The 27,904-nt window shown below is 35.6% G+C and overlaps 1 protein-coding gene across 5 annotated transcripts in view; it reads left to right on the top strand.

Annotated features, from left to right (window-relative positions):
- Nucleotides 1-27,904, top strand: part of PHF20 (PHD finger protein 20) — a 149,332-nt gene that overhangs the window by 58,068 nt on the left and 63,360 nt on the right. For all 5 annotated transcript variants that reach the window (XM_056811793.1, XM_056811792.1, XM_056811795.1 and 2 more), the window contains 6 exons: nt 966-1,045; nt 6,883-7,267; nt 8,649-8,756; nt 9,411-9,590; nt 10,589-10,768; nt 20,000-20,275. In XM_056811793.1, the coding sequence (XP_056667771.1) occupies nt 966-1,045; nt 6,883-7,267; nt 8,649-8,756; nt 9,411-9,590; nt 10,589-10,768; nt 20,000-20,275 (1,209 nt within the window). The remainder of the gene's footprint in view (nt 1-965; nt 1,046-6,882; nt 7,268-8,648; nt 8,757-9,410; nt 9,591-10,588; nt 10,769-19,999; nt 20,276-27,904) is intronic.

Consider the following 27,904-nt stretch of genomic DNA (forward strand, 5'->3'; position numbering starts at 1 on the left):
ATTATAGGGCAGAAAACACAAAATCATTGGGCTTGTGCCCAATTCAAATTCAACTTTATTGAATTTGGCAGTCTTGGAATGAAATAATTAACAATTTTGCTTTTATACTCTTCCACTTTAAGTCTGAAATACACTAATATATTTGCTAATGGATTAGAACTGTGAATATGGATCAAGAGCAACTGACTTCAGTTTTGACTCAAAGTATTACTATATTATGAACATAATTCATATATTCATCTTGTAATACAGCTGTATTATTGTGAACAAGGCTTTCTATTTTATAGTAGATGTGGATGACTAGATGAGATTCTTTTATGATTATTAAGAATTGTGGCTATCCAGGGCTCTCTTGCAGATCCAGAAGGGTGTATCTCCAGTTGTATATGTTCACAGTTTATTGTATAATAGATAACTGGACATTTGTCTTTTCTTCTTTTTTTTCCTTTTCTTCTTTAAAATAAACTTTTATAGACTTTTAAAATATTACCTACATTTCCCATTATACCCTACTTTCCAGAAAACTAACCCTCATAATAAAAAATAAAAGAGGAAAAAAGTTCAGCAAAACTACCCAATATATAAAAAATTCTGATAGTATTTTAAACCCAGGATCCTTCTACCCCCAGCAAAGAAGCACCACTCCCCTACTCTTTAGGTGTTTTACAGTGAAAATTTCAAGTGATTTTTAAAAATAGCACCAAAGAAACAAATTTGCATACGTGTGGGTACATTTTATAAGATTTTTTTCTACATTCAGTTGATACTTAAAATATTTATCCTGGCAGATAAATAAATCAAGGCATGAACAGGGTTCTTTTGATTATGAATATGGTTTAAGTATATTTCCCAAGTAATAATTCCTGTAAATGAGTATGTGATGACACTGCTGTGTTTTTGAACACTGAAAAGTTGTTTCTGTTATTGAAATACAAGTGTTAAACTTATGTATGTTTGAATTTTAGGTACGTATACTGTGAAATTTTATGATGGAGTAATTCAGACTGTCAAACATATTCATGTCAAAGCTTTTTCTAAAGATCAGGTGAGAAAGTTTTGTTCTCTGCATGTAGTTTGAATAATTCTAATGTTTTAGTTGCTTAAAAAATTCATTGATTTTGTTATGAGTTGGTAAAAATTTTTATCATTTAGTCCCATACATTTCTCAATTGAGAAAGTGTTCTGGATAAAATACTTGGTAAGAGGGTTGATTTATAATTCTCTTTAACTCCTATTATTTAGGATACAAATACTATCAACTTCAGTGTTTTTCTAATCTCTTCCTTTTTTTTCCTTTCTCCTCTTGTAAAGCCATTATCCACTCAGATAACTTGCTCCTACAACCTCAGGAGACCTAAAGAGCATTCCTTTTTAGGTTATTTTAGTAACCTCAGACAATAGCTGTTATTTTCTTTGTTTACCTCATTCTTGAGCCCAAGAGGATTAATTCCTCCCCAATACTGTGGTTTGCTGTAATCCATCAGGAATTTTTGTGTTATAAGTAAAATTTTACACCCATCACCTAATGAAGCTTTGGGGAAGAAAATAAAAATAGTAGTGTTGACTTTTGTTTATTTCTAGAATTATAATTTTTGTTGTTAGCTTTAATTGTTGAAACATTTAAAGACAGCCTAGAGTTTTAATGAACTTTAATAAGAAATTACTAAAAGTGTTAATCATCCAGTGAATCCACTTATTTCTTTAGTGGTGAGTCAGTGTAATAGCTCTCAATAGTGATTCACCTCATGAGATCTTACACTTTGATAATTTATATACTTATATACATAGTATACTATGCCTTCTGGTATAGTAAATGCTTTCCTTAAATGTACGTTACATTATAAAAGGAAATAGCTAATCTACTGATATAAGCGATTTAAAAAGTCTGGTATTCATCTAATTGACTTTTTCCCTTTTGTTTAATGATTAAATCCTAAGGACTAAAGGACTCTTTAGTTACAATAAAACCTTATTAATTCAGGTTCTACTTATTTGGGATGATTGTTTATTTTAAAAATCCTTTCCTTCTGTCTTCTGAAACAGAAGATTGGTAAGGCTAGGCATTTGAGGTAAAGTGATTGCCCAGCTAGGAAGTGTCTGAGGCCACTTATTTGGGATTTATAAAGCAAATAGTTTTTGTGGGGGGATTCAATACTCCTTTTTTTTTTTTAAAGAAGAAAGTGGTTCATTCCCTATGTAATTAATATTACTCTTAAGATATGTCCTGAACACATTTTGAAAATGTACTTCCTAATGTGTTCGCACCTAGATCTTTTTTAGTGATAGTCTTTTTTTTTTTTTTGCTGCCTGACCTTTAGGCTGAATTCCTCTAGTCCTGACCTAGGTTTGGATTTATACAAACAAAAATCAGAACTTCCTTTAATACTTTTTTTTTTTTAACCCTTACCTTAGGTCTTGGAGTTAATACTGTGTATTGGCTCCAAGGCAGAAGAGCAGTAAGGTCTAGGCAATGGGGGCTAAGTGACTTGCCTAGGGTCACATAGCTGGGAAGTGTTTGAGGCCAGATTTGAACCTAGGACCTCCCATCTCTAGGCCTGACTCTCAATCCACTGAGCCACGCAGCTGCCTCCTCTTTTAGTACTTTTATTAATTAAGACACAGTTTTGCTAGTTAACCTGACTAGCTTAGGTAATTAAGGAAAATGAAACAAAATAAATAAATAAAATAAATTTTATTTTTAAATTTTTAAACAAAATAAATTTTAAAAGCTTGATTAAAATGGCCACTTATTTCAAGAACTATTATTGTTTTTGATCCTATATGAAGAATCCTCTCAAATTTCATTCAGTGTGTTGATATTCCTTCTCTCACTTACCTTAATCTTTGACCAGATGTGTATATGCTCACCAGGCATTTGAATACTGGACTAATTTCCAGTGAGGTGTTCGTGGGCAGACTGAGATTTGAAAGGTTGTTTCAAAGATTTGCGTTCCTTAACTGCAGCTTTTATTATAGGAGCTACTTTGCATCTCAAGATGACAAATGCTCACAAGCATTCCTTAAAGAGTAGAATTCTCTGGTGCCTCTGCCCAGGATCTAGGACTAGCTACCTGGGATGGAAATAGTTCAATAGGAAGAAAGATAGGAAGACAGACAGAAAGACACAAATGAAATAAGAAAAATTATTATGCAGTGACTTGGTATCAGGGTGGCTTTTTCTCACACTGCTCCATATGGATGTTTGCCTATTTTGTCTGTGCACAGTTGGTCTATTATAGGCATTTAAGTGATAGCCTTCACGTAGAACTTTTCATCTAGTATATTAATTGGTCCAAAAGAGTACATTTTGCTCTCTGTTCTTATTCTTAACATCTTTATGTTGGTTTCAAAAAAAGAAAATTAACTACAATGAGTAATAGATTAGGAAAAAATATTTATTGCCTCTGAAAGACTTTATTTATTGTAATATCATTGTTTCCCTTGGGCTTTGGTTATAGGAAATCTTTTTGCAACTCCTATCTCATGTATGGTAAAATACCTAGATCCTTCTTTGCCAAGGACTATGTTATACCCTTTTTGGTTAAGAGGACAGTTGAACCTATCTTGTCAGTCTTAGAGTTCTGTGCTTCAAGTTCTTCCATGCTTTAGTCATTAGACTGTGAAGGTATCTATTATCTAGGATTCTTAGCCTGAATCTTCAGAGTGAGTTTTGTCTCCAGATTAGTTGTTATTTTGGAATGAGGGCTGACAAATACCTCTTTTTTCTTTGTAGGTTCTCTTGTTTTTCTTGCTTAAGGTAGGGGCATTTAGAGAAAGCATCTTGTGATTTGAAGGTTCAGAGACTGTGGGTTCAGGAGGTTTTATTGTTTGTTGCTTGTATTATAAGTTAGATAGATATACCTGAGAGGTAGTAACCATCTGCTCCTGAAAAGCAAAGATGAGAATTATCTAGGACACGTAAAAAAGGCCCTTAGTCTAAGCATGACCACCATGTTTCACAGACTCTTTCCCAGCAAAGGAGCTTGGACCAGAGAATAGTGATGGCCAATTAAAGCATTCATCTTTTACTTGTGTAAACCTTAAAATTTCTTAGACTTATAAATGTTGGAAATTTCACCATTGGGAAATTTCATACTTGAAAAACTTCCTACTGATAGTCTATTGGAATGTGAACCCCCCTTTGGCATGGGAGGGTCCTTCTCCTCCCTACTTAAGATTACTTTAGTACAGAAACCTTTTGCTGAACAATGGATAGGGCTTTGACCTATGCTTAAGCATAGAACAGGAAGTTCTTTGAGTCATGATTGATTTTAGAATTGATACAATAGAGATACTTGGAATGACAGAACCAGGCCTTGGAACTTCCAATCTCCACCCTGCTCAGGGTAACAGGATTTAGGAAGGGCTACAGCAAAGGATCAAGATTTAATTATTTGAGAATATGACCTTCAACAGACATGTGCAGAGCCACAGACCTCTGGGCGGTCCTGGGTTAAGCTAGAGTCACCATTGGCACAGGGAAGACATGGACAGTGATTGGTAGATGTGAGAACTGAGGGGAGGGAACTTGGATGGTTTCCTTAAAGATATCGGGGTCTGAGGACTAGAGGAGGTTGGTTGGAGAGGTTTTGCTCTGAGAGGTTGTGCTCTGGGAAGCTTGCTCTGAAGGAAGCTGGAGGTGGAGGCCCCTGAGACTGTTTCTCCATTTTGGTCATGTGAGTGATAGGGACTGATCTCTTTTCTTTGCCTCAGCTATCTAAGGGCTTGGGCCTTTTGGCCCAGCCTAAACAGAGGGGGTATTTAAGCCCTATTCCCTTCTCTCTCTCTCTCTCTCTCTCTCTCTCTCTCTCTCTCTCTCTCTCTCTCTCTCTCTCTCTCTCTCTCTCTCTCTCCCTCCCTCCCTCCCTCCCTCCCTCCCTCCCCTTTCTTCCTCCTGTTTGTAATTAACTCCATAAAAGGTTGACTGCTGACTTGAGTTTTCATTAAGGAATTACATAGCTGAATTCCTTGGCGATCTTAAATTAATATATATCTATATATCAGTCTTTTCAAGTGATTTCCTTGTCACACTTGCTAAAAGTCACTTTCCTGTGCATCACCTTACACACATCAAAAGGTCCAAAGAAGAGATTGTGTGCTATATGTGTGTATATATATATATTTTTAAACATTATTTTATTTGGTCATTTCCAAACATTATTCATTGGAAACAAAGATCATTTTCTTTTCCTCTACCCCCCCCCCCTCTCCCATAGCCAACGCATGATTCCACTGGGTATCACGTGTTCTTGATTCGAACCCATTTCCATGTTGTTGGTATTTGCACTAGAGTGTTCATTTAGAGTCTCTCCTCAGTCCTATCCCCTTCCCCCCTGTAGTCAAGCAGTTGCTTTTCATCGGTGTTTTCACTCCCACAGTTTATCCTTTGCTTGTGGATAGTGTTTTTTAGATCCCTGCAGATTGTTCAGGGACATTGCATTGACCCTAATGGAGAAGTCCATTACCTTTGATTGTACCACAGTGTATCAGTCTCTGTGTACAATGTTTTCCTTGTTCTGCTCCTCTTGCTCTGCATCACTTCCTGGAGGTTGTTCAAGTCTCCATGGAATTCCTCCACTTTATTATTCCTTTGAGCACAATAATATTCCATCACTAACATATACCACAATTTGTTCAGCCATTCCCCAATTGAAGGGCATCCCCTCATTTTCCAATTTTTGGCCACCACAAAGAGCGCAGCTATGAATATTCTTGTACAAGTTTTTTTCCTTATTATCTCTTTGGGGTACAAACCCAGCAGTGCTATGGCTGTATCAAAGGGCAGACAATCTTTTATCGCTCTTTGGGCATAGTTCCAAATTGCCCTCCAGAATGGTTGGATCAATTCACAACTCTACCAGCAATGAATTAGTGTCCCTACTTTGCCGCATCCCCTCCAGCATTCATTACTTTCCATAGCTGTCATCTTAGCCAATCTGCTAGGTGTGAGTTGATACCTCAGAGTTGCTTTGATTTGCATCTCTCTGATTATAAGAGATATAGAGCACTTTTTCATGTGCTTATTAATAGTTTTGATTTCTTTGGCTGAGAACTGCCTGTTCATGTCCCTTGCCCATTTATCAATTGGAGAATGGCTTGGCTTTTTGTACAATTGATTTAGCTCTTTGTAAATTTGAGTAATTAAACCTTTGTCAGAGGTTTCTATGAGGATTGTTTCCCAATTTGTTGCTTCCCTTCTGATTTTAGTTACATTGGTTTTGTTTGTACAAAAACTTTTTAATTTGATGTATTCCAAATTATTTATTTTGCATTTTGTGACTCTTTCTAAGTCTTGCTTGGTTTTAAAATCTTTCCCTTCCCAAAGGTCTGACATGTATACTATTCTGTGGTCACCTAATTTTCTTATAGTTTCCTTCTTTATGTTCAAGTCATTCACCCATTTTGAATTTATCTTGGTGTAGGGTGTGAGATGTTGATTTTAACCTAATCTTTCCCACTGTCCTCCAATTTTTCCAGCAGTTTTTATGAAATAGTGGATTTTTGTCCCAAAAGCTGGGATCTTTGGGTTTGTCATATTATATGTATATTTTTAAATGGCTTTCTATCATCTTCTAAAAATCATGAGTATAGATTTGCATACTACTTGTAATGATTAGCAATTTCTGCATAAGATAGTAAATGCTTTATAGAATTGGAGAATCACCAAACCCATTCAGAAATATAGAATTATGGCCAAGTTTTGTTAAGCCTTGAAAGTATTTTAAAAACAGTATTCAAATGGTTCTTTTAAACCATGCCAGATTAGATGGAGATAAAACAAATATTCTCTTATATTTATTTGTCTTTTAACCTTTGTGAAAACCTTCCATTTTAAAAGTGTAAGTAATTGCAAAAATTTCTCACTGCTTTTGCTTATTTTAGAGTATTGTGGGCAATGCCAGACCTAAAGAAAAAGATAATGAAAACTTCTCATCTCCTGAAAACCAAGAGAAGTTTAAAGAGCAGAGAAAAGTGCCTGCTCATGCTAAGAAAGACAAAGATGACAAAACTTTGAAGGCTGAAAAAAGAGCCAGACAGCCTGACAAAGAAGGAAAGCTAGTCAGTCCTGACAAAGGGAAAGGGTCTGAAAAAGGTCTGCTGAAGAACGAGAAAGAGGACAAGGAGAATATTTCGGAAAATGATAGAGAATATTCTGGGGAGACTCAGGCAGACAAGAAGCCTGAGAATGATATTGTGAAGAATACACAAGAGAACTTAAGGGAACCTAAAAGAAAACGAGGCCGACCCCCTTCCATACCTCAATCTGGTGAGTTCTGAAGAGCATGTGTATGGATGCAGAAAAGCCAAAATGACTTTTTCTACAGGAAGTGCTTCCATTGTTATGGGTGAAATGCAGTTGTGGCAACTACAGAACAATTAATACTGACTTGGAAAAGATATTGTGTTATGTCCAGATGATGATTCTGTGAATATAAACATGCAAATAGAGTTGTACTGCTGTCTTTCAGCAGTGATATCCACAGATCAGTAGATTTTTTTCTAGGTCACATGCACAATTTCATTGGGAACTTCAGTGTTATGCAGAAGAAACTGTCATGTTGACATAAAATATTTCAGCAAACACATATACTTTTTGCTGGTGCACATTTGAGTAACTTAAACTGCTAAAAGGAAATTTATCTTGAGTATTCAGCAAGGAAGTTTCAAAATTAATTAAAAACATTGTAAATACAATAGGACCACATTGAAAGAGGGGTATTTATAGAATTGCTAGGGGGAAAAAAGATATACTAGAGCTCAAATAGGGGAATAACATAAACTTTGAAATCCAGGAGCAGTTTTGGAGGATTTTTGAACAGTATAATATTTAATTAGTCCTTAAGATTGTCTCTCTGTATTCCTAGACAGAAGATAATATGCTATAGCAGAAAGGATATCAAAACAACTTGGGGAAATCTGGTTTTGAGTTACAGATACACTTGTGTGTGAACTTCTTGGACCTCAGTTTTCTTTTTCTGTAAAATGATAGGGTCAAGTAGATGATTGTTAAGGTCCTTTTCAGAACAGTCCATTCTGTATAACAGTATTCTCTGATCCAATATACACATGGTATTAGGTTAAATTCTGTTAGAACAGACTCCAAATTCTACTTCTGTAAATGAAGAGTTTGGACTCAATAGCCTCCAAGTGGGGGTCATTCCAGTTAAAGATCTATGATACTAAGAGATAGATAAAGTGGTTTTAAAAAAATTACATTGTCAGATATTAATTTAGCTAGTTGTTACAGCATTTTTGATGCTTTAAAGGAAATTGTTTTTTTGACATGTTTGAACTCAAAGACTCTAAGGAATATGAATGTGAATTGGGGTATTGAAGAATGAGTTGAAAGGTCTATTGTGAGAGTAAAATGTAAAAGAGCAATGGAAAATATATGCTGCTTTAAATGGGCATCTGTAATGTATCAGCAACTCTTCTAAGAATAACATGATTGATAGCTCTTACCTTTATAAGAGGTGACATTGAAGGAACAAGAAAATTTGGATTTGCTTTAGTGAGATCAATCAAGTTAGCTGATTTTAAGGTAATTTTCATAATGAGATGTATGCCCTTAAATATATCTATTAAGTTGGCTCAGTAAGACATTGGTTTTTCCTTTCTTTTTTTACAAAATTGCATTGCATTTTTAGAACCAAATTCTCAAACTTTGCAACCAATAACATTGGAATTAAGACGACGGAAAATATCAAAAGGAGCTGAAATCCGATTAAAGCGCCCCAAGCTTGAAAAAAATTCATGTGAGTATTTTGTGTGTGTAGTAGAAAGAGAATCTTTAGCTTTGTTGTTTAGAACATGGTTTTGATGAAGCTAAACTCATAACTTTATTTTAAATTACTCAGTTGTCTTGCACATTTGAAGGTATTCCATAATAGAATATGGGACTAGGCTAATGCAAATCCTTAATTGATGTTAGAATAACATATTTAGCCATATGATATTTTGAGGCAGGGTTAGTAGTATCATTTGTATATAAAGGACAGTACATTTGATTTTGATCATACCATGATATAAATTTAATGACATCAGTTGGTTTAGTGTCTCATTCTGAGCAAAATTCTGTATAAACCATATTATTGACTTTGAAAATTGGAAATAGAATTTTAGACTGTTAGAGTCTCCAAATAAACCTTAATATCTAGGATTTGTGAATGACCCTCAATACATGTATTTTCAGTCAACAAAATCTTTATATAAGTAAAATTTTTCTTTAGGAAGAAGACCACATCCTTTTAAAAGGTATAAAGTGGGAAAATGTTTTATGTACTGGAACAAGATTCCAAAGGTCTTTCTATGATATGCTTAAGCAGCAGTTAATCCAGCCTAGAAAGTCACTCTTAGCTTAGGTGTTTTTTTTAATCACAATTGACTACAACTCTATTAATGGATTTTAGCTCAGGAAAAGTCAAAAGCCTACCCAGAAAACAATGACAAAGACTTGACCAGGAGACGATCATCAAGGCTTTCTAATAGTGGAAGCCATGAGATCCTAGATGCAGACTTGGTCATATCCAATGTGATTGATACTGCTCCTTCAGAAGATACTCTGCCTCTTGCCAAGGAACTGGAAGAAGGTACGTAAGTACCTGTCTGTTCTCTAGTTTGTTGTTCTTCTGGTGGCTGATATGTATAAATCAAGGAATTTTACAAGTTTATTACAAATTTATTATCCTACAAACCTTTATGTAGGAGCACCGAAGTGGCCCAGTGGATAAAGAGCCAGGCTTGGAAACTGAGGTCCTGGTTTCAAATCAGACCTCAGACACTTCCTATCTGTGTGGCCTTGGCCATGTCTTTTAATCTCAGTTGCCTGGCACTTGTTGATCTTTTGCCTTGAAACTAATATTAAGTATCTGAAGACAGAAGGTAAGGGCTTAAAAAATAAAAGAACCCTCCCCCCCACTCCAAAAAAACCACACCTTTATGTATGCCTTAAACAAATGAGGTCTTTTTGAAATTAAAAAAAAATTTTTTTTAACTCTTACCTTTCCTCTTTAAAATCAATACTGTGTTTTGGTTCCAAGGCAGAAGAGTGGTAACGGTTAAGCAATGGGGATAAAGTGACTTGACTAGGGTCACACAGCTAGGAAGTGTCTGAGGTTAGATTTGAACCCAGGACCTCCCATCTCAATGCCTCCATTGAGCCACCCAATTGTCCCCTTGAAATCAAATTCTTCAGTGTGTTAATAATGATTACATGGATTTTCCAAATATTATATTCAAGTTTCACTGCCTTTATGGCAAGACTTTAAGAAATTTGTTTTAGATATACACTATTGATGTGATTCTGCCACTGTAAAGCAAACCTAGATTGTATTTACTATTCTTTTTTCTTTTACAATTTTCTCCTCAAGAACTATTTCTTGCCTTAGTTGGCTCCTTCTTTGTTAATTTTGTTACTTAATTTAGCTTTGGTATTTAACAACTTAATGCATATTGTGAAAGTTAATCCTTAGTAGAAAGTACCTGACTGTCTTTATCATGTTCTATTGTGCAACTGTATTCCATAATTTTTGTGTAGTTTTTTGACTGGCAAATGTATTGTTGCCAAGCTTCTGTTTTTTTCTTTTAGGTCAGTTAGAATCTTCTGTCCGATCTGATAAAAGCTCATCTGAACTAAGAAACCGGTCCTTTGTGGATGAATTGAAGACTGCAGTGTTTGATTTGAATTGTGATTCAATGGAAGACAAAGCTGTAGACAGTGAACTAGCCTCTCCACTTGCTGAATTGAAAGAGATTTCTGCTGTAACAGGTTCCGATTCAGGCCTAACAAATTATAATACTTGATTATCTTTTATTTGTAATGAATTACTGTTAAGAGTTTTCTCATGGTTATCTTTTTTTTTTTTAAACCTTTACCTTCTGTCTTAGAATCAATACTAGGTATTGGTTCCAAGGCAGAAGAGTGGTAAGTGTTAGGCAATGAGGGGGTCAAGTGACTTGCCTAGGGTCACACAGCCAGGAAGTGTCTTGAGGCCAGATTTGAACCTAGTACCTTCTGTCTCTGGGCCTGGCTCTCAATCTACTTAGCACCTAGCTGCCCCTGGTTATTTTCTAATAGTACATACATATTTCTTTGCTTTGTTAAACATATTATGTTTAACTACTAATAATGAATTTTCTCTTTTCATGTAGTATATTTAAAGCAATATATAGTTTGCATGTGATGGGGTTTGCTTTCAAATAGTGATTGCAATTCATGGGCTAATGCACTTATAAAATTTCATTTGACTATAAAACCAAAATATTTCCTTCTCTCTAAGCCCTTCCTTCTCCCAAATTTTGACTATTCTAAAAGTAATTGGATGAAGCATTATTAATTTTGTCTTTGTGAAGATTATAAAAGTTGAAGTAGAAAGAAAAATTGTTCATAATATAAATTTGAGCATATCTTGAAAATAACATAAAATCCCAAAACCTAAAGGGCAACTCGCTTTTCTAGCAGAACCCAATAGGGATATAGACTGTGATAGTTAATATTACTTCAATGGAGGAATTAAAGGGAAAATATGTAGTAGTGCATCCATTTCTACTTTAGAGTTTATCTAGAATCTAACTATGAACTGAATTCCTGAGATACCTTTGGCTGTAACTTTTGGGATTGATGGAAAGAGTCTTGTGAGAAATATTTTTGACTTTTGGAATTTTTTATTGCAATCTAAGCTCTTCTGATTCTAGTTATTTTAATTAGTGACCCCTCATGCATTTAATATGTTTCTTTCTCTTTCCATCTGTCTCTTCTACTCTCTCTGTCTCTGTCTCCTTCTCTCTGACTGTTTCTCCCTCTCACTCTCTCTTTTTTTTACCTGCCTCTGTCTTCCTCTCTTTCCCTTTCCTTCTCTCCCTCTCCCTCTTCTGCTTTCCTCTCTTCTTCTCCATCTCCTGCTTTCCCTGCCTTCCTTCAAGTCCTAGTTGAAATTCTAAAATTTTGTAGGAATCTTTACCAGTCCTTAATTTTAGAGCCATCCCCCTGTTGATTATTTCTAATTTATCCAGTATATAACTTGTTTTTAATAGTAGTTTGCTTGTCATCTTCACCATTAGGTTGTAGGGACTATCTTTTTACTTTTCTTTGTTACTTGGCATAGTGCCTGGCACATTTTTGTTATTTGGTCATTTCAGTCATTACTCCATTTGGGGTTTTTCTTGGCATAGATACTAGAGTGGTTTTCCATTTACTTTTCCAGTTCATTTGACTGATGAGGAAACCGAGGCAAACAGGGTAAAGCAACTTGCCCAGGGTGTGTATAAACTGAGATGCTCATATGCTTTCCTTTAGAACAAGCAATGTGCTATGCACAAACATAGTTGCAGTTGCTTTGTGTTTTTATTTTTTATTATTTAAATTGTAGTTATAAAATTTTCAGTATAGTACAGTACATATATTGTGAAGCACAGGCTAAAGTGAATAAGCAGGTTTTCATGCTGATGCACTCAATGCTATTCAGAAATCAATTAGCTTAGCACTCTCATATCCTTAGGTGCTTTTAGATGATCAAAGTTAATCTTCTGCATTAAAAGAAAAAAAAACATGTATGTACTTTAAAAAAAATAAGATTTCCAACATGGGAAAAAGTAGCTACATGCTTCTTTCCTATTCTATTGTAGAAAACCAAGATATTGATCAAAAGGCATGTAAATTTTGCCTCACTTCACAGTATTTATCAGAGTACTTAATAAAATGTAAGGCTGGTATTTTTTTGAAGTTGTATAGTATGACTTAATTCACATCTGTTGGGATAGAAAATATATTTTGTTGAGTATTTGAGAGGCTGTATGTGGTTTTTTTTTGTGTTTGACTCCTTTGTACTTTTTCATTTTCAGTATACCAATTAACAAAATTGAAGGGGAAAAAAAATCCCAGTATCTGGGACTCAATTTGATTTCAGGTCTTCTAACTGGGCCCAGCAATCTATCCACTGTGCAATCTAGCTGCTTAGTAGGTGCCTAATAAATATTGATTGACTGTCAGTGGACATATGAACATAGGTGTATAGTTTAAATAAATCTGATTGAGTTATTGATATAGATTGTCTAGTTTGCTGGTATAGGGAGTACTCAAGTGACCTTTTTGAGAAGGACACTAGAAAATAGGAGAAGGCCTTATTTAGTTATGATCCTACAACTGGGGAATAACAGGCTAAAAAGAAACCAGTGAGTATATACTGAAAGCTTCTTATAACAACATAGCTGGCATATACTAGATATTCAGTGATCAAGTTAAAATGTAAATCTCATTTTGCATTTATAATACTGTAAGACTAGGTTACAAAATTATTTAATATAATTATCATTTACAATTAATATAATTGTCATTTAAAACTAAAAAATAGTGCCAAATGTAATAGCATTTTTATAATGTTGAATTAGTATATGTGGGGCAATTCTATTTTTTTCCTCTAAAGTTTAATTTCAAATAATAAGTGTAACTCTTCATTTGGAATTTATGTTTTATATATACAATAAAGCTGAAATGTATATATAAATATATATATTTTTTTAACAAAAAAATCAAATTTTGAGTTTTTTTTTAGTGTAACAAATTTTAACGATCATAGGCTTCTTGTTCTTAATACATTCTTTAGATCTTTATAGCTGCTATATAAAACTGCTTGAAAAGATTGGCTTATTCCCATTGCTTATTAAGTTGAGTCAGTATGGTGCATTGGATTTGGAATCAGATTTGGGGTTTGAAGCCTCCCTTTGATTGGTTTGAAGCCTCCCATTATAACACTAGATGGGTCTTTTTAACTTTTGGGATTCAGTTCCTTCATTTATAAATTGGAGGGGGCTAGATTGGATGTTAAATCAATCAGTAAGCATGTAATAAATGCCTACAATGTTCTAGGCCACTGATGGCAAACCTTTTAGAGGTGGAGTGCTGGCCCTGTCCCACCCCTCCAGTGCCATACCCTGCTCCCATTACACACACCCACCTTGGCCCCTTCCCCCCCCCCCCCCCTTACCTATCACAAATAGGGAAGGGAGAAAGTGCTCCCGTTAAACTGCTGGGCAGAGGGGTAGATGATGTGAGAAATGTCCTTGGGCACATGGAGAGGGTGAGTGGAACAGCTGTGCTCCAAATTCTTCTGGCTTTCTAGTTGCGAACTTTGGTTGGCAACTTCAGGGGTACCCACAGAGAGGGTTCTGTGTGCCCTTTTTGGCATGTCTCATAGGTTCACCATCACTGTTCTTGTCACTAGAGACTGGGAATATAAATACAACAATGAGACAGCCCCTGCTTTTAAGGGGCTTTTCTGCTATTGGGGGATACAATGTGTTCCTAGGATATACACAAAATAAAAAAATGTGTGTGAAGGAGGGGTTAACTGGAGAAACGAGAAAAGGACTTTTTTTAGAATGTAACAAATGAACTAAGCCTTGAAGGGAGTTTCCCAGAGGTAGAGGTGAGGAGGTAAGAAAGAACATGCCAGAAATTGGAAACAGACGGTATGACATGGAGGCTGGATATAGAATGTTTGTTGTGGGGAACAGTAAGTAGGACAGTTTGACTGGAGCATAGAGCCTATAAGGGAGAGTAATGTATATCAGCTCGAGCTAGACTGGAAAGGGCTTTAAATGTTGTGATATGGAAATCACATTAAAAGACTGATATATATTAATTTAAGGTCGCCAAGGAATTCAGCTGTGTAATTCCTAAATGAAAACTCAAGTCAGCAGTCAACCTTTTATGGAATTTTTAAATTACTAACAGGAGGAAGAAAGGTATTAGAGAGAGAGAGAGAGAGAGAGAGAGAGAGAGAGAGAGAGAGAGAGAGAGAGAGAGAGAGAGAGAGAGAGAGAGAAAGGGGAGAGAAAGGGGAGAGAAGGAAATAGGACTTAAATACCCCCTCTGCTTAGGCTGGGCCAAAGGCCCAAGGCCTTTGATAGCCGAGGCAAAGAAAAGAGATCAGTCCCTATCACTCATGTGACCAAAATGGAGAAACAGTCTCAGGGCCTCCACCCAAGCACCAGGCTCCAATAACCTCCTTTCCTCCACACAGGAAGTCCCCAGACTCCTCAGCTGTCCTCAACCTCACTTCCTGTGTGTCCCCTGTGCCAATGGTGGCTCTAGCTTAACCCAGGACCGCCCAGAGGTCTGTCCCCTTTGCACACATGTCTGTTGAAGGTCATATTCTCAAATAATTAAATCTTGAGCTTTGCTGCAGCCCTTCCTAAATCCTGAGTAGGGTGGAGATTGTAGTTTCCAAGACCTGATTCTGTCATTCCAAGTATCTCTATTGTTATTGATCAGGAAATAGCCAAATCCCATCCTCTAAGAATGGTTTGAACAGGGTTGAGTAGTTTTGAAATTCACAATGCCAAACGGAATAGTTTACCTTTAATCCTAAAGACTGTGTGTGTGGGGAGCCACTGAAACTTTTCAAGTAGAGGGGTTGATATGGTTTAATCTGCTTTAGCAATGCTGATTTTTTTTTTAACTCTTACCTTCCATCTTGTATTCAAAAGGCAGAAGAGTGTTAAAGGCTAGGCAACAGGGATTAAATAGCTTGTCCAGGGTCACATAGCTAGGAAGCATCTGAGACCAGAGTTGAACCTCCCATCTCTAGGCCTCACTCTATCCACTGAGCTACCTAGCTGCTCCAATACATTGTTTTTTAACACATTATTTTTTAGCTCTTTCTCCAAGTAATGGACTTCTTAGTTTTCAGTTCTTTGCTACTATAAAATTATTGCTATGACTATTTTTGTGTGTATGGGATGATTTTTGTTTATCTTTATTCTTCTTGGAACATATTTCTAAAAACAGAATCTCTGAATTCACGAATTAGGACATTTTATTTTTTAAGCACTACCATTTTAAAATTCTTGTTGAGGGGAAAGTTGGCAACTTTTGGGCAGGAGAACCCACAGGAGCATTTCCTTGGAGCCTTGAATCAGTGCTTTTTCCATTGCTTGTACTTTTTTGGTTTGTTGATAGGCAATGACAACCTCTCCCAATTTAAGATAAAAAGTCTTACTTCCATGGCCACTTATTTTCAGTGCATACCCAACTTCTGGTTTAGTTTAGAAGTGCTAATTTTACTTTATTTTTTTTACCTACAAATTTTTGCTTGTTTGTGGTAAGTATTAAATTTATCAGCAAGCATTTATTAAGTGACTCTTGTGTACCCAACACTTTCTAGGAAGTGACACAAAGACCAAAACAGCCATCTTGTCTAGAAAGAGGCTATAATCCTGTGTGGAAACAACACATGTGGAAACAATGTACATGTATATTTAAGGGAATAAAAAAAGAAAAGTAAAGCAATATTTTTTGGGGGGATGGTACTAAGAAGGGACATTGTCCTGGAATGCCTGCTAGAGTAGAATATTTCTTTAAGGAGTCTAGGTGTTCCAAGAATTAGAAGTGAGGAGGGATAGTTTGTTAGTTCAAGGGACAGCCTAAAGCCTGGAGGTAGGAGATGGAATGTGGTGAAATGAGAATAACAAGTAGGCTATGTTGCTGTAGTGTACAGTGTGTGAAGGAGACTTAATGAGGATATTACCATCGACTTCAAATGTCACAGTCATGTGACAGCTAACTGTGTATGCCCCAGAGGTGGGAACTGGAGTATCCTGCTATTTATTTAATAGTAAAATCAAGTAATAGTAGGCCCTCAATTTAAGCATTCTCATGACTTGAATATTTGGTCATAACACAGGTTCTCTGTAATGTTCAGCCCTTACATATTATAGGACCCTGTTTCCAGAACTGAAAAATCTTGTTCTTCTTCCAATATAACACCCTCTCTAGTGCTTGGAGACATGCTGTTGGGACAGGAGAGGGTTGCTTAAACTACAATGTTTATTTTAGTTTGTCTATATATTTCTTCTTGTTTATTTTTAGGTCTTTTTCCAAAGCAATGTTGTATTTAAATATTTTAATTTTTATTAGAAAGCAATAGTGTAAATTTTTTTCCTAATGATTATATTTTTCTTCTGAACTTTACACCTCTTTTTTTCAGGGAGCCTTAATCTTAGATTTTCCTTGTTTTTATTACTATTATTTCCTTAGACTGGACAGTAAAGGAATAGCTCATCGCCAGAATTGATTTTACTTTATTAGAATCTTTTTAAACCCTTGCCTTCCATTTTTAGAATGAGTGCTAACTATTGATTCCAAGGCAAAAAGGCTAGTTGAGGTTAAGTAATTTGTCTAGGGTCACACAGCTATGAAGTGTCCGAAGATAGATTTGAACCCCTGTCCTTCTGATTGTAGGATCTGGTGCTCTATCCACTGAGATACCTAAGTTGTTCCCATTCCCTCCAATATATATTTTAATAGTCAAGTTACTGCTGGCAAGATATGATATTAATAAAAGGTTTAGTATACCTTAAGATGAAATTAGTCTTTTATTCACTTTCCTTTCTTCTTACATATCTTGTTTATGTTAATTTGTACATTCTTTTAGCACTTTGTAGATTAGTCTCTCTTGTTGAATTCCCTTACTTAGAACATGTATTGAGCCTTCCTGTTTTTCCCTTGTGAGGGTGAATTATAAACAATTTGAACATTACAAGATTATTCTCTGCCTTTTAATGTATTTATTGCTATAGCATGTTTGGGTACTGGGATAAAGTCTGGCAGCTAGGAGGCACAGTCATTGGAGCATCAGGCCAGGAATCAGGAGGATCTGGATTCAAGTGTGACCTCTAACATTTCCTAGCTATGTGACCCTATGCAAGTCATATAACCCTGTTTGCCTAGCTCTTGCCCTTCTGTCTTAGAATTGTTACCAAGACAGAAAAAAAAAGGTTTGGGGATAAAAAAATATCACAACAGTTTCTTTGTGACTTTGGGTTTTATTCACATCCTGTTCAGGTCATTAATGAATACTAGTAAGACAGAACTAGTAAGTTCTGAGAGTCCTGTTGTGGCTCTACTATAACTTCTGCTGTGTGTAGCATTGCTCTTATTCCTATAAATAGTCGATTTGCTAGATAAACATTTCAAACTACGGTTTATATTTTGTAACTTTTTTGTTTTTGGAAAAAAACATATACTTGTGCCACCTTTCCCCTCTTATCTCTGTGTTTGATTTGGTGTGAATTGCTCTTTAGCTGGGGAGAAATATGGAAAACAGTTCCTAGGTATTCTTCTCTTAGATTTTGCCTTCTAAATCAATGTCTGACATAATGTGAAACTTTTTAAAGAAAAGCTTTCAATTTTAAATTATAATTATATCCTTCACATGTGATATAGTGTTAGCTTTGAACCATTTAGAAGCAAAATTATTCAAAATGAGGATTAAATGGAGAACTTGTAATTTTAATGCATTTGTTTTTAGAAAAGGAAGTATTGGGTGGTCATCTGGGTGATTCAGTGGATTAAGAGCTAGGCCTTAGAGACAAGAGATCCTAGATTCAAATCTTTCCTCAGATACTTCCTCTCTGTGTAACCATTGGCAAGTTGCTTAACCTCCATTGCCTAGCCTTTGCCACTCTTCTGCCTTGGAAGGAATACATAGTATTGATTCTAAGATGGAAAGTAAGGGAGGGAAGGAAGGAAAAGGAAGTATTGCAATTGTCAGAAACTTAACTGAACTCACTTGTTTTTAAAAAAATGGAAATCTTTGCTTTTAAAATAGGTAGGGTGAGGTAGGGCTGGGGTGCAGTTGATAGTATAGTCTCAGATGCTTATTAGTTGTGTGACTTCCTTTCTGGGTATATAATCACTTAACCTTTGGTTTCCTCTCTTTACTGAGTTGTAAAATGGGGATAATGATAGCACCTACCATCTAGAGCTATTGTGAGTCTCAAATAAAATAATATTTGTCAAAAGTGCCTAGCATAGTGCCTTGTAATTAATAGCACTATATAAATGCTTATTCCTTCCCTTCCCACCTCTCACATTGTTACTAAAAAGCCAGTTCTGCTTATTCTTTGCTAAGATATGTCTAGAATACTTAACATGTAGAAGATGCTTTCTCTTTTTTAGAAAGCGCTATTGTGCAAAACAAAGTTTTTACATTTTATGAATTCTTCCCAGTATTTTACATTAATTTGTTACCAACATTTATAGCCTTACATTTACATTCTTGAAAATTTGAGCCCTTTTTTTGTATATATCTGCTGAAGCATTTTTGCTGTTAGCTTGGTAATGCCAGATCATTTCACTGTAATACAGAAACAGTAGCATTCAAATAATTTGCTTCCAGAGAAGTGTTCATTATCTCTATTCTACTATAGTTCCTAATTCAATTTATTTTTCCTTTTCCTATGTAATTCTATAATTTTAAAAACTCAGTGACAAAATTTAAGTTTTATTTAACTCTTCTTTAACTTTTTAAACTAATTTTTACTTTAACTTTTTGAAGTTATTTAGTTTGCAAACTTTTTAAGTAATCTACTAAAGTGCTGTCAAATCCATCCCACACCAAGAACTCTTGGCCTAGAACATCATTATGAAATAAATATAGCGAGGCAGTCAGGTCACTCGGTGGCTAGAGAACCAGAACTGGATATAGAATGTCTTGGGTTCAAATCTGGTCCCAGACACTTCCTAGCTATGCACCCTGGGCTTGTCACTTAACTCCAGTTGCCTTGCCCTTACTACTTTTCTGCCTTGGAATCAATACTTTATATAGATTCTAAGACAAAAGGTAAAAGTTACTAAGTAGTAAATATAGGTTCTGCTTCTCTTTAGTTCTTCCATCCTCATAGCCAGTATTCTTTTCTCTCTTCCCTCATTCTTTCCTCTCAGATTTCCCAATGAAATTGTGGGTGATTTGTAGAAATCTGTTAGCTTAATCTGAATTAAAATACCCAGTCTTCCAGTACATCTGGAAGACATCTGACTGAAGGTCTCCTTTGGAACAGTGGTCAAAGAAAGCTGATTTGTTGTTTCATAGCTAGGCCTGCCAAGTTTTACACATCCAATGCTATTTTTTGTATTCTTGTCCTTTTGTGTTTTGTCTTTCAGATGCTAATTAATAAATTAATGATAACCAACAGGAATCTTTGTTTTTTATTTTTGCAGCAACAAATGCTATTAAGAGAGATGAATTTGTTACTTCAAAATTTCCTACTATTGACCTCGACCACAAATTTAGATGCACATTTGTGGATTGTTTAAAATTCTTCCGCAAAGCTAAACTTCTGCACTATCACATGAAATATTTCCATGGAATAGAGAAGACACCAGAACCTGAGGAGAATTCAGTGAAGAGGCATGTCCAGACTAGAGGTTCTTTAGCCTCTGAAAAGGCCAGTCAAGATGGGCTTACCAGAAAGCGGATTACCTCTAGTTCCTTATGTAAGTATCTGGGTGCCATATTGGTTAATGGAGGGTTCCTGATAGCCAATTCTTACTGAGTTCCTTTTTTTTTCTAATAGCAGTAGAAAGCATATATTAGTTTTTTTGCCTATTACCAGGGCACTGCCAGGCAGCTGGCTTTGGCCTGTTGAAATTGCAGTTGAAGCAAGAGGCTAGAATTCTAGTCTGTTCTTCTCTACTTCCTGTTTGCACCTCTTATCAGTTAACTCTGCAGTAAAATGGACATACTATTTCACCTATGTGAATGTAAGAGATTGAAATCCTGGATAATATCCAATTTTTGGATATGTGATTTAGTTTAATTTAGTCAAGTAAATTATTTTGATAAATAATTTATTAAGCTCTGGAACTTTCTGTTGCCTCTGCTTTGCCCTTCCACAAATATATTAAATTTTTCATTGAGAAATCCTCTGTTAATCCCACAGGAAACATTTCTGCTGCCAAGTAAGTGCTTCCCAGACTGGCATGTGTTTTATATGTGCTTATTAGACAGTGAGGTACATATTTGTTATTAGTCCTTCTTGTAGCATTTCCTATGAGATTATATAAACTCTTTGTAGAAATGATCGTCTTATCCTTCTAGTATTCTTTTGGATGCTATAAAGATGGAGAATAATACAGGAGTTATCTTATTGCTGTACACATGTCATAGTTTCTCCACAAGTAAGAGAAAACAAAAGTTCTATGATGGGGGTGGTGTAATTTTTCGTAATTGAAAATTTTTAATTAATTAATTTATAGTATTTTTCCATGGTTACATGATTCATGTTCTCCTCCCTTCCCCCACCATGGGTTTTACATGTGTCATTGATCAAGACCTATTTCCATATTATTGATATTGCACTGGGGTGATCATTGAGAGTCTACATTCCCAGTCATATCCCCGTCAACCCATGTGATCAAGCAGTTGTTTTTCTTCTATGTTTCTACTTCACAGTTCTTCCTCCAAATATAGTGTTCTTTCTCATAAGTCCCTCAGAATTGTCCTGGATCATTGCATTGCTGCTAGTAGAGAAGTCCATTACATTAGATTTTACCACAGTTTATCAGTCTCTGTGTATAAAGTTCTTCTGGTTCTGCTCCTTTCACTCTGCATCAATTCCTGAAGGTCAGGAAGGTCCACTTTGTTATTCCTTTGAGCACAATAGTATTCCATCACCAACAGATACCACAATTTGTTCAGCCATTCCCCAAGTGAAGGACATCCCTTCATCGTCCAGTTTTTTGCCACCACAAAGAGCGCAGCTATAAATATTTTTGTACAAGTCTTTTCCCCTATGATCTCTCAAAGGGCAGGTAGTCTTTTAAAGCCCTTTGGGCATAGTTTCAAATTGCTAGGTGATGTAATTTTAATAAACTATTCTAGTTGGATCTTTATTTCAGTGTACTTGCTATATAGACAAAGTTCTGTGAGAAAAGTGTCTTATTTTAAATGAGCTGCCAGTTGTTCTGGGAGTTCTATAGAAAAAAAAAATTTTTTTGGCTTTGAAGACTCAGTCATGACTCCCTGATATCCTTTATAGGTTCACTGAACCTTCAGAACCCTCTCAGGTAGTGTGCCCTAAGGGTAAGATCTTCTTAGTTAGTTAGGGCCTACTCCTCAGTTGCTTTTCTTTGCCTCTCTTTTCCTTTTACCCTTACTTTTCTCCTGTTTACTTTCCATCCTTTGAGTTTGGTCAGGCTAGCTTCTTTAACTGTTGTTGAGGTCGTGTGAGAATTTTTCTTCCTAATATAATTCCTAAATACCTTACCTCTTAGATATATAAGCATTTGGAATGATGCTCAGTTTGATAGCATTTTCTGACATGTTGGTTTAAAATTGTTTAAATTTTATTTAAAATGGCCTTAGATTTATTCATGCCTTTGTATTGTTATCGTAAGTTGATGAAATCATTTGCCAAGTGATGTTGCTTCCTTTTTTTCTTCCTTAGATATTTTTTTTGCCTCTTTTCCAATTGACAAATTTTGCTTTTTAAACTCTTACTTTTTTTTGCATTACTTTCTTTTTTCCCATTTTTCTTCAACCTGTCTTATTTTATTTTTGAATTCTTCCAGAGCTTGAGATCAGTTCCTGTTTTTTTCTTTTTGGTCAAGTTTTGCATGTGGTTGCTTACATTTCATCATCCTATATTTGTTTTGTTCTTTGCTTTTTGTCCCCATAGAAATTTTCAAAGGCTAAATGTTTCTTCTGCTTTTGGCTTATTTTCCCAGCCTTTTTTTTGCCTATGGACTAGGAATTCTGAAAGCTGCTTGCTGATTTCGTCTCTTCTGGCTTACAGGGTTTAGCACTTTGAGATATTTTTGCCTTTGGGCTAACCACAGCAGAGAAGGCTTGAAAGGGCTAAGTGCAATGAACTTCTGGACTTCCCTGCAGGCTAGTGCCAGGTCTTGGTACTCCAAGGGTCAGACCCACATCTTCAGTGCTCTTTTGTTGGTGTAACCTGGATCCTGTTGTTGGCCTAGGCCTAGGTTTGAAATCTGGTCCAGTAGGTTGGGGGTGGTTGGCCAGCACTCCTCTGTGTGCAATTTTGCTTCTGGTTCCTCCTTATCCCATGAAAAATCAAGTCTTTCTGCCTACCTTTCAAGTCATGTTCAGTGGGAGAGCCCCCTCAATCTGTCCTATTGTTGGATTTTGACTTCTATTGTTTCAAAGTGCTTTTTAAAGATTGGTTTGGAACAATACTCAAAGCAATTTCAGCTTTCCCTGCTACTAAGCCTCCATCGTGACTCCACCCCTACTGTTTTTTAATTTTTTTTGAAGGGAAGATTAGCAACTTATTCCCGTTTTAATAGTTGTGCCATCAAGTTTTATATTGTATTCAGTTAAGGTAGAGTTGAATTGTGGTTAGAGGGCTGACTTTGTAATCAGATCCTGCTTTTGACACATAATCATTGTAAGATTATGTACAAATCACTTAAACTCTCCCTTCTCAAGGCAATTTTGTTAATACTATATGTGATTGGAAATTGGTTCATTTTCACTGGTAGCCTGGAAGTTTTCTCATTGATGAAATAACAAATCTGAAGGCTTATTTTTCCTCTCTTGCCTTTTAAAATAGGCATATGCTACATAGAAAATACACATTAAAAAATGAAACTGTCGAGCCCTTCCAACCCCTAGTCGCTTCTTTTTGTTTTTCATTCCTATTCTATAAAAATAAACTCTTAAGGTTCCTTTTAGCTCGATTCTCCTCCTTCTACTTCATTAAGCCCATGCCAGATCTTAATGCATGTCTCATTGATGAAAGACATTGTAGGCTTACATTGAGACAAGATTTCTTAAATTTTTGAAAAAAGTTCCTTGGCCTACTGGCTTTTCCTAGGGACTTTCTACTTTAGAGATTGGAAGAAGATAAATCTGTCAAGTTAGTATAAATGAATTCCAAAGGTGGTAGTAAGCAAGTTTTTTTCTTTTTTAAATTTTTCCGTGGTTACATGATTCTTGCTATCTCCCTTTTTTTCCTCCCTGCTCCTGGATTTGACAAGCAATTTCACTTGGTTATACATATATTATCACTCAAATCCTATTTCTATATTATTCTTTTTTGTAATATAGTAATCTTTTAAAACTAAAACTTCAAATAATATACTCATATAAATAAGTGATAAATCATATGTTTTTCTTCTGCATTTCTACTCCCACAGTTTTTTCTCTAGCTGTGAATAGCATTCTTTCTCATAAGTCTCTCAAAGTTGTCTTGGATCTCTGCATTGTCTTTATTAGCAAAGTCAATTACATTTAATTTTCCCACATTGCTTCAGTTACTGTGTACAGTGTTCTACTTATTTTACTCAGTTCATGGAGGTCTTTCCAGTTCTTATAGAAATCAAGCAGTTTATCATTCTTTATAGTACAATAGTATTCCATCACCATCATATACCAGTTTGTTTATCCATTCCCCAACTGAGGAACATCCCCTCATTTTCCAATATTTTTGCCACCACAAAAAGTGCAACTATAAATATTTTTGTACAAACAGATCATTTCCCTTTTTTAAAAAAACCTCTTTGGGATACAAACCTAGTAGTGGTATTGCTAGATCAATGGGCATGCATTCTTGTAAAGCCCTTTGTGCATAATTCTAAATTGCCTTCCAGAATGTTGGATCACTTCACAATTCCACCAGCAATGCATTAGTGTCCCAATTTTGCCACATCCCCTCCAGCATTTATTATTTTCTTTTACTGTCATATTGGCCAATCTGTTAGCTTTAAGTGGTACCTCATAGTTGTTTTGATTTGCATTTCTCTAATCAGGAGGGATTTAGAACATTTTTATATGATTATTGATGGTTTTGATTTCTATATCTGAAAACTGCCTATTCATATCCCTTGTCCATTTGTCAAATGGGGAATTATTTGATTTCTTATAAATTTGTCTTAGTTCTTTGTAGATTTGAGAAATTAGACCTTTGTCAGAGAATTTTGTTATAAAAGTTTTTCCCCAGTTTGTCACTTCCCTTCTAATTTTGGTTGCATATAATCAAAATTATTCATTTTCTATCTTGTACTGTTCTCTATTTCTTAGTTGGTCTTAAATGCTTTCTTTCCCCATAGATCTGACAGGCATACTATTCCATGTTCACCTGATTTACTGACAATATCACTCTTTATGTTTAAATCATATGTCCATTTTGAACTTATCTTGGTATAAGATGTGAGATAGTGATCCAAACCTAATTTTTGCCCTGTTATTTTCCAATTTTCCCAGCAGTTTTTGTCAAATAGTGGGTTTTTATCCCCAAAGCTGGGATTTATTGAGCATAAGATTGCTGAGTTTATTTACCTCCACTCTATTCCATTGTTCTAACCTTCTATTTCTTAGCTAGTACCAGATTGTTTTGATGACCACTGCTTTATAGTCCATTTTAAGATCTGGTACTGCTAGGCCACCATCCTTCACACTTTTTTTCCCATTAATTCCTTTGATGATATTGTTCTTTTGTTCTTCCATATGAATTTTATTATTATTTTTTCTAAGTCTCTAAAAATAGTTTTTTGGTAGTTTTGATAGGTATGGCCCTGAGTAAGTAAATTAATTTAAGTAGGATTGTCATTTTCATTATATTATCCCTTATCCATGATCAATTAATGTTTTTCCAGTTGTTTAGATCTAGTTTTATTTGTGGGAAAGGTGTTTTCTAGTTGTGTTCATATAATTCCTGTGTTTGTCTGAACAGATAGATTCCCATATATTTTATCTTGTCTAGTGTGATTTTAAATGGAGTTTTCTCTTTCTAACTCTGGCTACTAGTTTTTGTTGGAAATATATAGGAAGTAGCATGTTTTAAGTAACAAGAGAAAGGCTCTGTGTACTTCTGGCCTCATGACTAGGTAATTTCATAGAAAAATCACTTGTATAAGGCAGATCCAGAAATGAGTAACCAAGGCAGGTTTGTTTTTTTCTTCTGAGCCTAATGCCTTTTTTTTCTCTTGGGATCAGGATGGAAGGAGGGAAGTTAATCTGGGTTAGGCTTGAAGACAGAGACTGCCATGCTTCTATACTTAGGAATCAGGTTCTAGCCTTCATTTGCAAGATTCAATGACAATTATATCTTCCTTAGATAAGGTAAGCTATTAGAAAAAAACCCTCACCCGTTGTGGCTATTTAAACTAGGGTGCCATGTATCTGTAGCCAGAGAGGACCATAAAGATCATTGAGACCAACTCCCTCATTTTCAAGATGTGGAAATTTAGGTTTAAAAAGTTTGACAGATGCCCAAGGTCACAAAGTTTAACAAATGCCATTAATGAATGACAGAGATGGGATGTAAACCAATGTCCTCTGATGTCAAAGTTAAGTTCTTTTTCTACTGTTAGCAGATATTTGAGGGAGAGTATTGTGGAACCCACTCAAGCAGCAATAGTACAAAGCTAGTAGTATGCTGAATATCAGGTTTAAAGGATAATTCAGTAGAGCCCCTGTATTGTAGGGGATATGTTCCAAGATCTACCATGGATGACTGAAATCCCAGATATAAATGTGAATACTTGCTTACCTAATATATATGTACTCTCCCTGCTCCTGCCTCTCAGCTCAATGCCCTGGTGCCTCTCATCTAAGGGGGACCAGAGGAAGAGGTATCCTTTTTTAAAAAGTGAAAATGACAACACAAGAGACCCCTATGGAAAAGGAAGCTATGGACAAGAGGGTTCTACAATACTCTATCTCACCAGAATATTTGACATCCTGAAAGAAAAGCAACAAGGACTGCTTTTTGGGGTGGGGTGATGTATGGGGAAGAGGTAGTACTGTGCTGGGAATATTTTAAACTTTATAAATCACAACCTTTCTTTTTTCACTGGATCAGGAAACTTTACAGTGCCAGAATGAGATCCATGAGAACTGGGCCTCCCAGAAGATAGTTCATGCTTGGATTTTCCTGGGTCATGTTTTTTAAGGAGTGATTGTGGGCAACTTGGTAGCTTAGGTGATAAAGAGCCAGATCTGAGACAGGAGGTCCTAGATTCAAATCTAACCTTATACCCTGAGCAAGTCAATTAACTTGAGTTAGCTTGAGTGTTTAAGGCTTTAAGAAATTATTGTCCTGTTCGCATTGTTGCTTGGGGGCCTATAAGGAAATATCTCACTGTCTTAGCGTAAGACAGCAAAAAGAAAAACCCTGAATTATTTCCAGAGTTTGTCCTTTTTTTGCAATAGACCTATCTTACTTGGCCAGCAGGAACAACTTATAGTTTCTTTAGTAAGTGAACAATTAAGGTAAACTATTCCTTTCTGATGGATAGTATATAAAATAGCTTTCTTCCTCCCTTTGTATAGCTTGCTTCTTCCCTTTGAAAAATATTGTCTATTCAAGAACTAATGTACTATAAAACTTCCTCCATCTCTAAAGGAGAGAAAACAAACTAACTACTTGTTAAATATGTGAGAGTAGTGATCATATACATATATATTCCCTGAATCCTCTTGGGAAAAGGGGTGGGGCATGGTAGATGTCCACAAGTAACTTTAGAACCTTCCTTGGGAAGAGAGGACAGATTTATTTTATATACAGTCCTAGAGCTTAAAGGGAGGTAAAATTTGTTTCACTATGAGTCTTAATTTATAATAATGGAAGGGGGTTGCTTTGTGGTACTAGTATATCTTGGGTCACTTGAAGTAGCCTTGTGATAGCAGAGGCAGAGCTATTGTAGGTGCTTCATAAATATTTGTTCCATTGAATTGGTCTTGTGAAAGACAATTTATTCATTAGTCAACTCTCAGATTCTATGATTCTCCGACAATATAAGAATATGTTTGCTAACTCTGATGTCACACATCAATCTTGTAACCTCAGTTGGAGTGATTATAGAAAAATACATTCATCTGTAGGAATTTTTAGATTTTAGAGGATTCTATACTTAGAAAAAATAGCATATGCCCTCTTGATCTCAGATTGAGCTGTACTTATCTCCTTAATTAAACATGAGAAATTCAGAATGTAGCATTTGACCTGTGCTATTTTTCAGTATTTACATACAAATGTTTTTCCTTTTCATATAGATTTCATTTTACCAGTATGGATGGTATATACATCAGTGATATGTATGTATATTCATAAAAGGATTACCCAGTTTATTTTGTATGTTACCTGAATCACTGTTATC

This window comes from Monodelphis domestica, chromosome 1 (genome assembly GCF_027887165.1).
Source record: "Monodelphis domestica isolate mMonDom1 chromosome 1, mMonDom1.pri, whole genome shotgun sequence".
Taxonomy (NCBI): domain Eukaryota; kingdom Metazoa; phylum Chordata; class Mammalia; order Didelphimorphia; family Didelphidae; genus Monodelphis; species Monodelphis domestica.